The sequence below is a fragment of the Drosophila albomicans genome, chromosome 3 (genome assembly GCF_009650485.2).
Source record: "Drosophila albomicans strain 15112-1751.03 chromosome 3, ASM965048v2, whole genome shotgun sequence".
NCBI classification, from domain to species: domain Eukaryota; kingdom Metazoa; phylum Arthropoda; class Insecta; order Diptera; family Drosophilidae; genus Drosophila; species Drosophila albomicans.
In genome coordinates, this window is record NC_047629.2 from 30856103 (window position 1) to 30873027 (window position 16925).

The 16925-nt window shown below is 34.9% G+C and overlaps 3 protein-coding genes and 1 long non-coding RNA gene across 5 annotated transcripts; all 4 read left to right on the forward strand.

Annotated features, from left to right (window-relative positions):
* Positions 1-7: 7 nt before the first annotated feature.
* Positions 8-16917, forward strand: LOC117567457 (uncharacterized). 2 transcript variants are annotated; one of them, XM_034247472.2, is made up of 7 exons: positions 8-147; positions 12572-12806; positions 13408-13650; positions 13713-13807; positions 13866-15408; positions 15556-15791; positions 15851-16917. In XM_034247472.2, the coding sequence occupies exons 1-7, from the start codon at positions 137-139 to the stop codon at positions 16017-16019; spliced, it is 2532 nt and encodes an 843-aa protein (XP_034103363.1). In that variant the 5' UTR covers positions 8-136; the 3' UTR covers positions 16020-16917. The 2 variants fall into 2 exon arrangements, with proteins under 2 accessions (XP_034103363.1, XP_034103362.1); XM_034247471.2 differs by lacking the exon at positions 8-147 and adding an exon at positions 12213-12498.
* Positions 3614-4281, forward strand: LOC127565454 (uncharacterized). Its single transcript, XR_007954757.1, has 3 exons — positions 3614-3766; positions 3819-3907; positions 3985-4281. It is a non-coding gene; the product is annotated as an uncharacterized LOC127565454 (long non-coding RNA).
* On the forward strand, positions 8671-9462 carry LOC117567460 (uncharacterized). Its single transcript, XM_034247475.2, has 4 exons — positions 8671-8794; positions 8848-8936; positions 8999-9127; positions 9191-9462. The coding sequence occupies exons 1-4, from the start codon at positions 8777-8779 to the stop codon at positions 9357-9359; spliced, it is 405 nt and encodes a 134-aa protein (XP_034103366.1). The 5' UTR covers positions 8671-8776; the 3' UTR covers positions 9360-9462.
* Positions 10986-11631, forward strand: LOC117567459 (uncharacterized). The gene is made up of 3 exons (XM_034247474.2): positions 10986-11042; positions 11118-11233; positions 11298-11631. The coding sequence occupies exons 1-3, from the start codon at positions 11016-11018 to the stop codon at positions 11551-11553; spliced, it is 399 nt and encodes a 132-aa protein (XP_034103365.1). The 5' UTR covers positions 10986-11015; the 3' UTR covers positions 11554-11631.
* Positions 16918-16925: the final 8 nt, after the last annotated feature.

Genomic DNA, 16925 nt, shown 5'->3' on the forward strand with positions numbered 1-16925 from the left:
GTTCTGGTCACGCTATTGCGGGGGGGTCAAGAAATACCGAAAATGGAAAGTGTAAAGTTATTTTTATTAAAATGAAATAATTGAATCAATAAAGTGCAATATATCTCCTGACAAACACATTTACATCGCAACTAAAATGGCTACAAAGTAAGTGCATTCATACATGTTTAGAAACTTAATGAAGAACTGCGGTGATTTTCTGTGCGTGGGTATGTGTATGCAGTGTTGAATGTGTGTGCCAGTGCGTGGTTGTGGGTGTATGTGAGGGTATTTTCTTGTGTTTGTTTTGGGCTGCAGCCACTGCGCACGCAGACAACAACACTGATTAAAAAGAAGCCTCACAACAAAGTGCCGATAAGCATTATAAGCAATAACAAAATAATAATTGCATTGAATCGCTGCAACCGTTTTAATTAAAATTTGTTATATTATAGAAATATTCAGTGTTTTGACGCGATTTTGCACAAATCAGGTTATAAGAACAGCAACCTTTTATTATAATTGTGTTATCACGTAAATGTTTGAGCATATGCTTAAACATTTTGTATACCCGGTACTCATACGGTAAAGAGGTGTAGCTAATAGAATTCTCTAATTATTGTCTGCTATAATTGTATTATTATTATTATACACTAAATCCTTAAATATACATGTTTGTATAAATGTGATAAATTATATACTTTGAAACACGGTAAAAGAATTCATATGAAAATAAAACTCCGGCCATGTTACGGGTCAAGCTGAATAGTAATTATTTGAATTTAATCCATGAGGAACGGGTACATTTCAGTTGGACCCAATCGATAGTAGTCTTTATATTTGTTTAATTAGATTGACATTGCAAACTCGCTCGCTAATATTGTGATTTAAGCAATAGGCGAGTTCCAAACTTGCCAAAATTATTCTTGAACATGATGCTTAGATTGACAATGCTCCGGTTTGTTGGTCATTTCTATAATAGGTATGTATATAGTAGCCGATCCTAGAAGAAACGCTTCATTCGATTCCGATATTTCAAAGGCTCTAGTTCCCAAAATGGCTCTATTCAAAGTTGTGAGTTTGATCAACGTTTTATGAGTATATATGCATAAAAAATTAGAATTAATATATGTGGCTACAGTGCATGTACCAACACTAGACCAAAGACGGTTTGACTCCAAAGATTTCGTAGTTCAATGCGAGGGATACGATTTCAACATAGCGTAAGATTTCCGGTAGATGTGCATTAATAATAAACTTACATATCGTTTATCAAACACAGTATTCATAATAATGACATTTATGGTGTTTGGAAGAAAGATCGAACTGAGCTAGATACGGCTATTTTGCTTCTCAAAGGTTTGTATAATCAGAAATTTAAATACAATCTCTTTCTGGACGTTTCAAAATTCGATACATGTAATGGAGCTAGCAAAATTAGTATGAAACCAAAAGTTGTTGATAATGATATTTCTCTTACACAAACCGTTTTCAAGTCATTGACTGGCTAAGTTTCAAATAATAACAAAATAATAAAATCTGTAAAATAAAATTAAAAAAAAAAAAAAACTCAAGCTTGATACCTTAAATTGTAAATTTCTGATTTCTTTTAAACAATTTAATAGTTTTGGCTCTGAAAATGCCTTCAATATTTGGTTTTTAAAACCTTGGTAATATTATTTTTAATTATTACAAATTTTGATTTGAATATATATTGTAATTCACTATAGTAACGAATTCTGAGTTTTGTGTATAGTGCAAATATGGGATATTATTAAAAACAAAATATTATCTTCAAATTTACAGAAAATGCTTAATATATGGTAAAAATATATTTTGTGAAGATCAGTTTCTAAATTTTTCTTGAGGGGTTCTCTTATTTGCCAAAATACTAAAATAATAAGCTGTTTTTATAATATGTAAAAAAAAAGTATATTTTTTTTAAGAATAAGAACTCTAAATTCTTTATAGCGAGTCTTTATTAAAAATGCAGTCAACTTTAACGTTATTAAATCATGAGAAGAATATATTTTCATCATTAAAATTCTGCTCTTACTTTATTTTTATGCAAGCGTAGCTCGAGTCATAATTAAATTAACAAGTAAATATGTGGAAATAAATATATAGAAAATCGATTGAAGTCTTTTATTACCTTAAAAGTGCAAAAACTCGTTCACTGATGCGATTTAATACCAGTTGCTGTTTGTCGAAATTATTCTTAAACGATGGATAATGATGCTCTTCTCTATCATTGTTGTTCTTATAATATTTAACCAATCCAACTGGTTGAAATATCGTCTATATAAAGAAATATGATGAGTTAGTTGCATTTGAGATCTCAACATACGATGACACTCTTCATAGCTGTGAGTTTCGTTAATATTCTTTTTAAGTTTGGAATTGATTTAAGTAATTTTTTTCCTAGACGTTTCTGATTCTATTTGTCAATTTGGCGATTGCATCGCCAATACCGCAAATAAATGAAAGTTGGATTAACTTTAACGATTTTGAAGTAAATTTTAATGAAGACGGATTTGGATTCAATGTTAAGTAAGATTTAGATTGATAGTAACTAGTTTAATTTTCGTTAATAAGTGACATTTATTAATCAGTATCAAACACAATGACATTTATAATGTGTGGAAAGTGGAGGAGTTTGAAGGAAGACTGCATCTCAGAGGCTGGTATAACAAAGCTATTGACTTCAGTCTCATCCTGGACATTCCATCACCAGTAGGAAAAGGGGGAACAGGTAAAGCATTACCAGCTGTAATGAAAGATGATAAAAATCTTTCGGGATGTGCATTGAAATCATGTGCTGGTTAACCACTGAATACTAAGTTCATAATCAATAGGCGTGCAATATTCGATGGAATTGTAAGGCAAACTCGTAAAATGTATCACTTTTGATGTAGAATGTTTGAATTAAAAATCTGATTAAAAACTTTCATCATATAATTGTGCATAATAATTTGTTTAACATGGTCAAAATTAAAAACCATTTTAAAGAGTGTTGCGGTTAAAGACATTAAGATCCAACTTATTACTGATAGGAACGGTTTCATTGCCATATATTTTGCGAATTTATGCTTTATTTACTTTGTTGGCAATTGGTGATTTTATAATTTTAGTAAAGATCATTCAATATGTGAAATGTCAATAATATTAAACCGATTGACAAAATTTGAATAAAATTTGTTTATTCTTTCAGAGGAATGTTGAACTTAGATTCAAAATTAATATGCAAGTTTATATATTGAGCAAAATGTGCACATAATAGACTTGAACGAGTTTTATAATAAAACCATTATTTTTATAACACCTTTTTAAACGCGTTCTTCATGCTTTTGTGCATTTAACTTTCTATGAAATTAATTAAAAAAAAGACTGGAAGTTTTGCAATAAATTTCTTTACAAAGCGGAAATGAATTGACGACTAATCTGTCCTTATTTATTTAAATTAATTAAGTAAAGTTCTAATTATCTTCTACTTTGAAATCGAACTTTGCAAAAATTATATTAAATGGATAATAAATACATAAATTGTAATACAATAAATTTAACTTATTCTTAAAGTAAATAAGATTTCCAAACAAATATTTATAGAAACTATATCAAGTAAAATTTACCAGTACTTTGAGATAATTAGTTAACAAATTCAAATTGTTCTTTTCAATGCATCAAATTTATTATATTGTACTGAGTTTATATTGAAGGCATTCGATTACTGAAAGTTTAGTCGTTTCTCAGATCTCCACCACTTCGCACCATGAGAAGATTTTATGTAGTGAGTTGTGCTGACATTTTCTTCATATAGTCTGTTGATAAAATCTCTTTAGTTCGTCCTGCTTTTGCTTCTCAGCTTGGCATTTGCAGCGCCTGGAAAGCGTGGGCCTAGACCCAGATCGCGTTCTTCTTCGAGTAAAGGGTAAGACATGTGAAGTAATTATTTAATTGATTCGCAATGAGTTTGCCGTTATAAATAATATACTGTCCATTGCCCAGGTCTACTTTTTTTCCACTGTCGAAAGGATGTCTTAAAGCTTGTGTTGGTTAAATGAAATTTATAATGGAATTTCTGTCTCCCATTTGTATATAATTTAATAAAACTTTAAATTTAAACTTATATCACTGAGATGTCATCATCATTTGGAATTCGCATTGTTTTGTAAATCGCCAATGTGATTTTACAACTGGGTATAATAATTAATTTTCTTTTTTAAAGCAATACCTCAAGTAGTTAAAGCGAAGATTACGTTATCACCGGATATTCTTTATAAAATTCCGCCGGCAAATATTAATTTAGCAAGTTCTAAATGACAGGTTTAACGTGTTATCACAATGCAGTTTATTAAATTAAACTGTTCAGATATTATCAGTGTGTTTTATTTATATCAAAGTCAATCGAGTGCCTAAAATTAGTTATTTCTGAGATCTCGAAGCCGTCACATGCTGAAAGATTTGGTGCGGTTAGATTATTTGACATCTTTTTAGACAGTTTCGAGTATTTCTTTAGGTGCTTCGACTCTTGGATATCAAAATAACATTTGCCGCCCTTCAATGAAATCTAATTGCTGATCAGTGAGACATCAGCTAACGTGAAAAGTTTTAGTTCGAATTTTATGTATTTTAAATTGTTTATCACATTATGCCGTGAGATATGCAAAGTTACAAGCTCTGTTGACTTCTCCAGCATCAACTTTTCAGACAATAATTTCACTGCAAGCATCGTGTCTTAATTTATATTCTGGCTATCCCAGAATTATAAAGAAGAAAATGACGATTCATTTCTCTCATCTTTCTATTACATCACAAATTGTGCTTTGTGTAATTTCTATGATCATTATCTGACATAGTAAAGCTTTCATTCAGTATAAGAAAACAAAATTATCAACGATTTCATTGTCATAACTTTTGCCGAATTTATGCTTTATTTAGTTCGTTGGCAACTGGTGAATTTATGATGTATATGTACATAGAAGACATTAAACAGAGTGTCAAAATTTGAATAAAAATAATGATTTGGAACGTTTTGTTCCCATCAATAAGTATATAATTTCAGAGGAATGTTAAAAATAATTTGAACATATTATACAAGTACAAAATGTGCATATTTTAAACGAGTTTAACAATAAAACCAACAGTTTGATAACACCTTATAAAACGCGTTCTTCATGTTTTTGTGCGCTTTACTTTCTACTAAATTGAATTTTTGTTTTTTGAATAGAAATTATGATAAATCTGACAGGGGCGTTATATTAAAAGCATTCAAGTGCTGAAAGTTAGTCGTTTCTCAGATCTCGAAGGATCATCATGAAAATATTTTATGTAGTGAGTTGCGTTGGTATTTTTTTTTACATTATTTTGTTGCTAAAATCTCTGCAGTTCGTTCTGCTTTTGCTTCTCAGCTTGGCATTTGCTGCGCCTGTAAAGCGTGAGATTTCATTGAATTCCTATTCAACGAGGTAAGATCTTTGAAGGTGTTTTCTAATTGATACGCAACGAGATTGCTTGACTGAATAATACTTCCCATCACGCAGATTCGCAGAGCCGCAAGAGTCGTCGGTTAATCAGCGGATTAAAATTCCATTGCCATTTCCATTACCACATGGATGTCTTAAAGCTTGCGCTGGTTAAGTAAAATTGACTATCGAATTTCTGACACCCATTGTAAATCCTATATATATATATATATATATATATATATATATATATATATAAGTAACTTACGTAGACAGTCGCTATATTAAACCATTTTGATTTTTTGTAGGCGCAACTTCTATTTCAATAAAATTATTTTTGTGACAATATGTAATATATGGGTAATTCTCTGAGGGATGTCGCGTGCGACCAGCTTTACAGTGACAAAAAAAAAAAAACATATTTTGAAACAATCTTAAAAATAAGAAATGGTTATTTTTATAGCTCTAGATTAGTACTTTAATTAAACCAAAGAATGGTTTTGGATTATTTGTTCTGTTTTGTTTTCTGTTATAATAATTGCAAAAATTAACAAATTCGTACGCAAAACCAAAAAATGAACGAATTTCTATACTTTATCGTAAAACAGAACAAGTTCCTAAAATCAATCTTAGCTCTAAAAATAGTGCTAATCCAAAGCTTTAAGAATAACCTTCACTTATTTTTAAAATTGTTTTAGTTTATGTTTTTTTTTTGTGACTGTAAAATACGACCATATTTTTTAAAATGTCTATTTCATTGAACAAAACTTCAGTTCACACTTTTCAGCGAATTAATCTATTGCAATCATCCTGTCTTAAGTCTTTTTATGGCTGAACCAGAAATATAGACAAGAAAGCGACGAGAACGAGATATTTACTTCTATCTATTCTATATTGAATAATGTCCTTGTTCATTATCTGATCGCAATAAAGCTTTAATTCAGCATGCGAAATAGAACATTAGGATCCAACTTATCAATGCTAAAAACAGTTTCATTTCAGATATTTAGTTTGTTAGCAATTGGTGATTTTGTGATGTATTAACGATCATTTAATATTTTTAGAAGATAAAGTCATAAAATGTAAATAAAAATTGTTTTGATGATTGGAGCGTTTTTTGACATAAAAAGTATTTTATTTCAGAGGAATGTTGACATTAAACATATTATACAAGTTTATACATAGAGCCAAATGTGCAAATTTTAAACGTGTTTAACAATAAATAAAAATTTTGACACCTTATAAAACGCTTTCTTTATATTTTTACTTTCAAGCAATTAAATTTTTATTTTTAAAAAAGAAATTGTGAAATATGTGGCACGCCCACTAAATCTAATCAATAATGTATCGTGATAATTGCAATATTAAAATAAAAATTTATAAAAATAAAATTGAATACATTTTTTTCACAAAGTGGAACTGAATTGACATCGAATCTTTTTTTTTATTTATTTAAATGAATTACAGAATGTTCTAATTATGTTTTACTTTGAAGTCGAACTTTGAACCCGTTTACTTGTGCAAAAATTAAATTAAATTGATAATAAATTAATAAATTGTGAAATCATAATCTGTACTTATTCTTCAAGTAAATAAGATTTCCAACCATGTATTTATAGAAACTATATCAAATAAAATCCACCGGTTTTTGTGTTAACAACCTCAACATTTTATTTGCAATAAAGTGCAAAAAATTCGAATTTTTTCTATATATATTATCTATTAGTATTTTGACGGTATTAATTAGAACTGGGTTTATATTAAAGGCCTTCGAGTGTTGAAAGTTTAGTCGTTTCTCAGATCTCCAAGGCATCGCATCATGAGAAGATTTTGTGTTGTGAGTTGCGTTAATATTTTTTTAAAATTAGTTTGTTACTAAAATCTCTCTAGTTCGTTCTGCTTTTGGTTCTCAGCTTGACATTTGCAGTGCATGGAAGGCGTTTGCCTAAACCTAAACCGCATTCAACGACTGAACGACCGTAAGATATTTGAACGAATTATTTAATTGAATCGCGGTTTTCTTGCCTTTATGAATATTTTATATATTGTACATTGCATAGTGATGAGATCGAATATGACGATGATTATGAATATGACTACGATCAGGCTGATCAGCCAGTCACAAAACCTACGTACATCAAAACTTCTCCTGTACCTTCGTATCTGCCGCCGACTAGCAAAGTTCCACTGTCGGATAACTGTCTTAAAGCTTGTGCTGGTTAAATTAAATTGACTATTACCCGACTTTAAATGATATAATAAAACTTTAAAATTAAACTTTACTTATTTTTCTATAAATAGTAGGGCTCATATCGAAAAAGCATTATGTTGTACATATTTATTGATATACCGTAGGTGGCTTTACAGCTTTACTAACTGCATCTAAGAATACATTTTCTCATTTTAATTTAGCGAAAAACAATATCTCAAGTAATCATTAGTCAGTATTACGTTTTCACTAGGAATTCGTCATAAGATTTCGCCTCAAAATGTTAATATATATCTTTGGATAACAGGTTCAACCTGTTATCGCAATGCACTTTATTAAATTAAAATTTTCAAATATTAAAATGTTTCATTTATATTAAAGTCAATTGAATGCCATAATTCAGTTGTTTCTGAGATCTCGTAGCCATCACATGCTGTCAAGATTTGGTGTAAAAAGTTTATTTGGTGTCTTTATTAGCCAATCAATAATAATTCATTGTTGGTTCTATATTTGGCTATCAATTTAATGGCATTTAACAGGTGTTTATCGGGGGCGGAAGTGGGAGTGGCAAAAGTTTGAAATAAACTTGTTTTACGTGCAAACAACAACTGCTGTTGAAAATTATATCCCTTTCTCTTATAGTCTCAGAGATCCAGTGTTTCATACGGACAGACAGACAGACGGACATGGCTAAATCGTCTCGGCTGTTGATGCTGATCAAAAATATACATACTTTATAGGGTCGAAAATGCGTCCATCTGTCTGTTACATTCATTTCATGGAGGCACAAAGTTATAATACCCTTCTATCCTATGGGTAACGGATATAAAATAATAAGCATGTATAAATTCCGCCCATTTCATTTTTAATTATTCTGTTATTAGAAACTGAGAGAAATAAATCTTTCAAGTGTTGTAGAATTTAACCAGTATTTCAAAGAGAACCCCCCAGTATTTCCCTATTCTAAATCCACCGCCGCATTCGAAATTGGGCTAACAGGTTGAACATGTTCGCAACAGTCGCAATGCACTTCACTATATAATTAAGTTAGTCACATTTTATATCGAATAGCTGTTGCGAGAATGCTGACGTTTAGTTATTTCTGAGATTTCTACGGCATCGCACGATGATAAGGTGGAACGCAGTGAGTTTCATTATAATATCTCTCTTAGTATATTGTTAAAAAGTTTTCTTTAGATATTTCTTCTTTTGATTATCAATTTGGTGTGTGGAATGTGTCGTTCTCTATCTGCTGATATGAAAATCGAATCATCGGAGAACCAAACGTAAGATCTGCTTTAATGCAATTGTGGATATTTAATGAGATTGTCAATTATGATTTGCAAAGGGTCGCTAACTATGAGATTGTGCCACAAGGTGACGATGATCCTTCGCTCACTGGACTCATCGATTTGGTTTTCACAGAGGCTCGTTCTCTATTTGATGATATGAAGACGGAATCATCAAATAGTCAAGAGTAAGCTGTTTCATTTTATGAAATGGAAAAAATGTAATAGATTATTATTTGTGAATCATATAGTATGGATCACATTGTTGAACTTGGCGTCAACGCATCGTCAGAAGATAAACCCGTTGCGACTCGAACTTTTTTTGAAGGTCCAACGCCTTCAACTTCCACGAATGAAACTACAACCGAACCATCTGATTTTAGGTTGGCAGGTGCGTGTCTTAAAGCCTGCGCTGGTTAAACTTTGCAAAGTAATAATAATAATGTATGCATAATAACACAAGTGTGAAACCCACTCAGTAGCACCATAAAATCATTTTAAATTAGTAGTTTAGCAAATAATACAAATAAATAAATACAAATATTCAAAAAAATAAAAAATGCATATTAGATTCATTTTGAATTCATCCCGTTTTAAATTTGGTGAAGGTTCAACATGATTTTTGTGTTTTGAAAATAATAAGTTACTCGATGCATAAAGGTTTTGTTATGCACAGCTTTTTACGCTGTCAATTAATGAAATATTTTCTTATTACTGGTTACTGATTGAAATGCTTTCAAATAGATCCATCACTCGATGCGATAGAAAAACCAGTATTTATTATCCCATGTAGCGACTTCAGCAGGTTCTCATCGCTTTTTGCAATAGGGTTTTACTCATCAATATGAACGTCAGTATTTTAGTTGGAAGTGCAAACCAAATATACTCAAATTAGTGGACATCACAATATACATTTATATACAAAATTCTCAACCCTAAATGTTCGCAATATGTATAAAATCACTTTAGGCTAGAATGTCTGTACTAAAGTTCTATTAAAGTATTATATATAGTAAAGGGCAGTCATTTCTAGTGTTAGTTGCATCTTGATTGTTGACGAAATCAAGCGTTAAAATGTTTGCTTTAGTGAGAGTTTCATTTTATTATTATGAATATAAACAATGTTTCGCTAGACGCTTTTTGTGCTGCATGGAAATTGCAACATCTCGAATTCTTTCACCACGCGTCACTGTAGTTCACTCGGCAAATAACAATGGGTTCCATATCAATACATCCGAAAGGATGTGATTGTGAAATTGGTGTGAAAATTCAATATTAAGCTATTGCTTAGTATAAATTATGATTACGGTTGGCGTACAGAGGATGTGGAAGCCATCGAACGCGGAAAACTGCAAGTCAAAGGTCATTATGAAGGGATAAGGGTAGAAATTATTATACCCAATATAATCCATTGTTTAACAGCAAACATTAAGGTAGCAGCAGTTTAGATGTGAAAACTAATAGTATAGATATTGATTTCTCATAGTCAAATATAATTGACATTTTTCTTCAAAATTTTATGTTACTGTGATCTTTAACTTGTGGGGTTAACCGCTTGTTGATTCAAACGATTTTGTTTATTTGGCAATTGTTGCAAATGGGTAATTCTGAAAAGCTATTGATCTTTTTGTTTTGAAATAAGAATAATATTTACATAGTACTTTTCAAATTTTTAATTTCAATTAAGCCTTCATTTTGAGTAAGAGCTTGGAAATTTTGTTGGAGTTAGTTAGTATGTATTGGTAAATAAATTAATTACTTAATAAATCCGGATGAAGTCTCAATGCAATTCAAGTATGTGTCAGAAGTAATTATAAGTAATTAGTATTTAGTTATTTTAGCGAATTCCTTTTGAGATCGGCTTGAACTCTCCACACTTTTGACCAGACAATGTTATGCTACGATGAGGTGGGAGTACTCGTAGCTGTCATTAGTGTGTATTAATTTGATTTCTATGACTTTTTGTTAACTCACGGTAGTCATCGATTTGCAAACTGGTTTTCTATGATCGTTCGTGGTCTCTTAAATATGAGAACCTGGACGCGAGAAATTCAGTTGCGTTTGGGTTGTGCGCAAATGCAAATGCCCAAAATGTTTCGATCGGTGAGTTAGCAGCATTTCTTTACTGTCTGTCTATTGTGTGTAATAATTTGTTGCCGTACTACGGTTCATCATCAGTCGATTGTTATTCTTGTTGCCAATTTTGTGTTTGTGGCGCCCGCAACTTTCGTTCCGCGCATAAATAACGATAATGGATTTCAACTGGTGCCGAATAATGATGGATATACCTTGAGGTATGCTTCTTCTAGGGAAGACATTTTAATAGCTTGAGCTAATCGAATTGATTCGCTTACACAGCATTCGACAGCCGGATAATACCAATTGGCGGGAGGAGACGGTGAAAGAGATTGCACCCGGCGAATTGGAGGTAAAAGGAATAGTGAATCAGGCATTCAAAGAAGATGGAGGCACTCTTGTGGTTGTCTACGAGGCGGGCCGTAATGGATATGTGGCCAAGTATATATACGAAGGATCTAAGAAACCAACACCAGCCCCGCATGCACCATATCAAATCTTGCTAAGTGCCAAAGCTTTAATGTCAGCAGCTGGTTGAAATTTCATAATGTGATTTGATATTAAATTAATAAATGTGTTTATTGGAACAATAGGTTGGAATTACCGTAACAACTTTTTAGCTTGAATGAATAAATTAAATTCATACGCATTGTTTGTTTTATTAATATTGCGCCCGCCTAGAAGTATGCTTTAGTTTTTAGTTAAGCAGACTGCTTCAGCAGCAGCGAACGGGCGTATGCATTGAAATTTGTGCAATCGAGACTATTGAAATTTGATCTTAACAGATGCTTTCCCTGTCACTCCCGCAGCTACTGTTGTCACCAATCGACATTGACCTTGTTATCGATATCAATTAGTGCTGTTTCTTTTACGTTAGATTGATAACATTCTAATCGATATCACTACGTTATGCAAACTGACCTCTCTGTTGATATCGATTACCGCCGGCGCTTTTGCTGTTAAGTGGCATTCAAATTGTAAACCGCTGTTGTTAGTTAGTTGAAGCGCAGCGGAATAGCAATAATAAATGAACGGCGTAATAAACGGCGATTTCACCTCGTCTCACCTTAGCCCACTGCCACCGCCCCACCAGCCCACTTGCCCAGTTCAAGCTGAGAAGCGTGAGCGAAATTTCAAACAATGTGATACACTGTTCGGCATCATATCATATTTATCAGCCAGACCAGACAGCTGGCAATTCAGTTGAGTTTCTGTGCCATTGTTGTGTTGACTGACTTATTATCAACGCTGCTGAGGGATGTGATAAGCCGCTACGCTGTGCCACGATGCAGCATTTGACGTGAATTAGCCAACATTCTCTCTCGCTCTCGCTCCTACTCTTTTACTCTCTTATTTACTTAATCTTTTAAACTGACGGAATGTTTAAAGAGTGGCGCAAGCCCAACCATAAACGATGGCAGCAACAGCAGCACCAGCTACAACAACAAACGCAACGGCAGCTGCGACGTCGCATGCTTGACAGGTGCCACTAGCAGTTGCTCTCAAACTGTACGTGACATGCATTGATGTTTTGCTTCTCTTCTTTTTGATTGCAGAGAGACGATGATTGTGTTTGTCTACGACACCGAGTGTCTGAAGGATGAGGCAGATGATCCAATTGCTGCGGTTCTCTACTTTCATCCCAGCTGGGTCTCGGACACACAAAAGGTGGCACTATGTGGTCAGCTGATGGGCACATCGTATTTCCTTAAGGATTGCTTCTTCAAACCGCGTATTCTCTCACTGCAGAATGGCAAGTTTGTGCTCAAGGAGTTTGGTCGATTCACCTTGGTGAGTATGAAAACGATGTGTTGTCAATTTGGGTAATTGCTATTATATCGAAGATTAGCAATTTTATTTAAAAAGTCGTACGTTTATTCTTGAGCCCCTTCGAATTCAAAGACAATAAAAGTTAAGGTCATCCAATTTAGGGTCTATACTAGTGTAATTATCAACCTGTTTCAAAAACCAGTTGTAATTACAGCTTTAAAGATAGACAGTTTAATTTCAATACACAAACCAACAACTATTTTCTAATGCGAATCTGAGAGCTTTATTATAGAGCCATATTAGTTTACGTAGCTCCACTATGCAGTTTTAATATTTATTACAATTTGCATTTGTTAAGATATTTATTTGGAATTCTGCCTTTTATTATGATCAGACCAGGAACGTAAAATATTAAAAAGTGAAATAACAAGTCAAGGCATGCAAAGTATGTTTCGAAATTGAATTCAAGATTTAAAGAAGATCGATGAAAAGGATAGGGTCTATTGCTGTCAATACTAGATTGTAGTTTTTCTATGTTGCATGTTATAAGTCCAGTGTCTAAGAATAAGTCCCATTTACGCTAGAGTAATTTAGTAATATGATCTCTCTGTTTACTCCTCAGGCTGTAGGCACAGATCGCAATATTGCGGACCAGCTGCTGGAGCATCGCGCGAATCTACTGAGCTCTCTTTTGAAGTTCTTCCATCGCGATCTGCAATCGCTGCACGAACAGTATGCTCAGCCCGCCCAGCAACCGAGCCGGAATCTCAGCGAGAAACTATATCACATATTCGAGACATATCTGCCGATGCTGCAACGCAATGGCAACACATTCCAGAATGTGCCCAAGCTGCGCATGCCGAAGGTGAGTACTTAGAATCGTCAGAATCCCTTATGTATATCTAGTAATCATGCCTAATCTCTTAGACCGCAAGTCACATTTATCTGGAGGCTATACAGACGCTGCAGAGCTGTCAGCAAACCAAGGGGATTCTAGGCGGCGCCATTCTCTACCACAACAAGTAAGTGGTCTAGGTTTAAATCCAATTCAGTTACTAATTCCTTCTTCAATTTTTATAGAGTGGTTGCCTCACAGCTGGGCGATGTTGTGACCAAGCAACTGGTGTTGACAGATCCACGCCATGTGCGCACCACAGCCGAGCAGCTCAACATGCAACAGTTCCACATACCACATGGTGTCCAAATGCTTGTGGTCTATGTGGAGCAGCAGCAATACGCTAAACTAGCAGCTGAGGCGCAACGTGCACAGAATCTGCAGACGACAACATCGCAGTTGGGCCAAGGATCGTTGCCTTTTCAATATGCAAAGCGTAAGCTTAAGCGCGACAAGTCATTGATCTTCACACACATTCCCGAGGAAGAGCACGCATCAGATACAACGTCAGCCATGGAATTGCCTACGGCAAGACCCAAATCGATGCGGCCAACACATTTGCCGCTGCGCCTGAAGAGTCTGCACAGCAAAGATCTGCCCGAGTCGGGCATTGCTTCGATCAATTTCGATGAGACCGATTCGTATCCGGAGTTCATTGGACGCACAAGTGTCTGCAATACTCCGATGACCGAGAATAAGGTGCTGCCGGTGGCGACTGTCATGTCCATCTGTGCCAATCCGGATGAGGAGCAAGTGGCAGATGCGCACAATTCCAATGGTAAATCGTCAACAGCAACGGCATCGTCGTCGCGTCGCAACTCCCTCAAGATGGATGTGGAAAAGTTTTTTCAGAATTTTATTGGTAATCCGCACAAGCAGCTGACGCGACGCAAATCCTCCGCAGATCTGCAAGATGCCTTGCGCGCTATATCCAAAAAGTTGGGACACTTTACGCACAGCTTCAAGACCACAACGGATGTGAATCGCAATGGCAACGGTGTCACCGCAGACATAAGCAGCGAAGTATCTCCAGATTACATAGAGAATGATGAGCGCAGCAGTTCTCGGACCATCGGCGATCCCACCTATCCCGTTTTCAATACCAATGGTCAGCAGATATCGGGCAGCTTATTCCAGCAGTTCTTGGAACAGTATCGTAAACTTTGGGGTGCTGCCAGCGAGCAGGCATCGCAGGATGCGGAGTTGGCTGCGTTGGTGGCCGAGTTTCAAGAGTTTAACTTGGAAATACAGAAGCTGGACGAGCACATGCGACAACAGGCCGAAGCTTCGGCAGAAGCGGCAGATCGTAATCTAAATGTTGCCGCCAAAACGCCGATGGATAAGCGCGCCATGTGTCTGCCACTTAAACCCGCCGGCGAGTCCAGCAATGTGGATGCACCGCTCAGCCAACGTCGTGTTGGAGGCGCTGGTGTACCGTTGACACCGCTTATGGCAAAGCTATCGGTGCTGGCATTAAATGAGGCGACGCCCATTGAGATTCAGACACCGTTGAATAGCAGCAAAGTATTTCCACGCCGCAACTCACTCAAGTGCGAAGATGCAGTCGATGCGCTGTCTGCTTTTTCCAATGCACCGCAAGCTCAATTAACTACACAGTCGGATGGACTGCAGCGCACAGAGTTATACATATGTGGGCAGCAGAATATGACGCTGCTGCTGCTGATGGAGGAGGGCTCCTGTCGCCAGCAGACAATTGTGCAAAAGATGGTGAGTTGTACACGTAATTTCTCAGCTATTTCTAATATAGAACTACAATATGGAATATAGAAAATCATTGTTTAAAACAGAAGGCGATAAAGCACTATCTAAGCTGACATACTAATCTATAATTAACGTATTTATTTTCTGTAACAGTTTGACATTTGCGTTGCGAAATTTCCGCACATGGAATCGCTGCTGAACCAAACGCTCAATGTAAATGTGGAGGGCGACAAACGGGATGGCAGCAACTATAGCTTCATGTGTATCGACGCCAAGTGGGATGCCCTGCAGCGCAATGGACCGTGGAATCCGCTCGAGATGACCACTCTGGAGAGTATGCATCGCGATCTGCAGCAGCCAAGTGGTCAACTCACCGACCTCATACTTAGGTGAGTTTTAAATAATGTTTAAGGAACTCATCACTATAATTGTATACTTTACTTTTTAGATCTCATGACTCTGTCTTCTATGGCTACAAATGCGGACGGACGGAATACTTCTACAAGGAGCCAACGCATGAGATCAACGGCATTCCACCGCCATCAGATCCGATTGGAAACATACAGATGCGTGCCAAGTCGCGCCTGGAACGTGATCATTCCTACATGCTCTTGTAGATTACAGACAGAATAACCATTTATACAATATACATACATACAAATACTCGCAAGCTTAGCCAAAAACAAACTTACAAGATAATGTCCAGATGTTAAATGGGAGACGCCCGGGTGCGAATCCCATTGCCAATTTAATGCCATCCGTTGTAACTGTAACTTTATTTGCCATCTCAATCTGCATTTGCACGAGTCTTTATTGATCACGAGTTGTTGATCGCAACTCTTCAGCTCGTGTAGACGTAGTAAACATATTTTAAAAACTCTTTTAAACTATGCATAGCTTTTAGTCCGAATTCATTTAATGTTCATTTCACTTATTACAAAGTACAAAATGCTTTATATTTATTTATTCCTAAACAAAAAATGTTGGTTAATTATTAAGTGATCACGCCAAAAGAAAAATATAATTACCGGGACATGAAATGCAATTTCCTAATTTTAATTTCGATTTACTATATAGTTTCTTTAAATATTAAACTGATGGAATAACAAACGCTATTTACTATATGAACTTATGCAAAATCGATTAATTACTAAACGCGTAGTGCCAATTTGAATGAATATGCCGTCGATGTGTATAGAAATCTTAAGCCTAAGCTGACATACTTAATTTCCGAATTGATGTATGCAGGTATTTGGGAGATATGCTATATGTTTATAATTATGTGTAACTTTATATGTAGCAGAGCACTGTAAATTGCAAACTGCAAATTAGCAAACGGGTGCAATAAGTATTTAAATAAAATATTCAATACTTTGCGAGTTTGCGTTGATTTTAGCCAAAAAAAACAAAAGAACAGAAATAATAATTTGTATACATACTATAAATACTCAAACAATGCATGTGTTTTAAGTGTGAGTATTTGAGTTTTTAAAAATAAACAAATGAAAATTCCATGTCAGAGT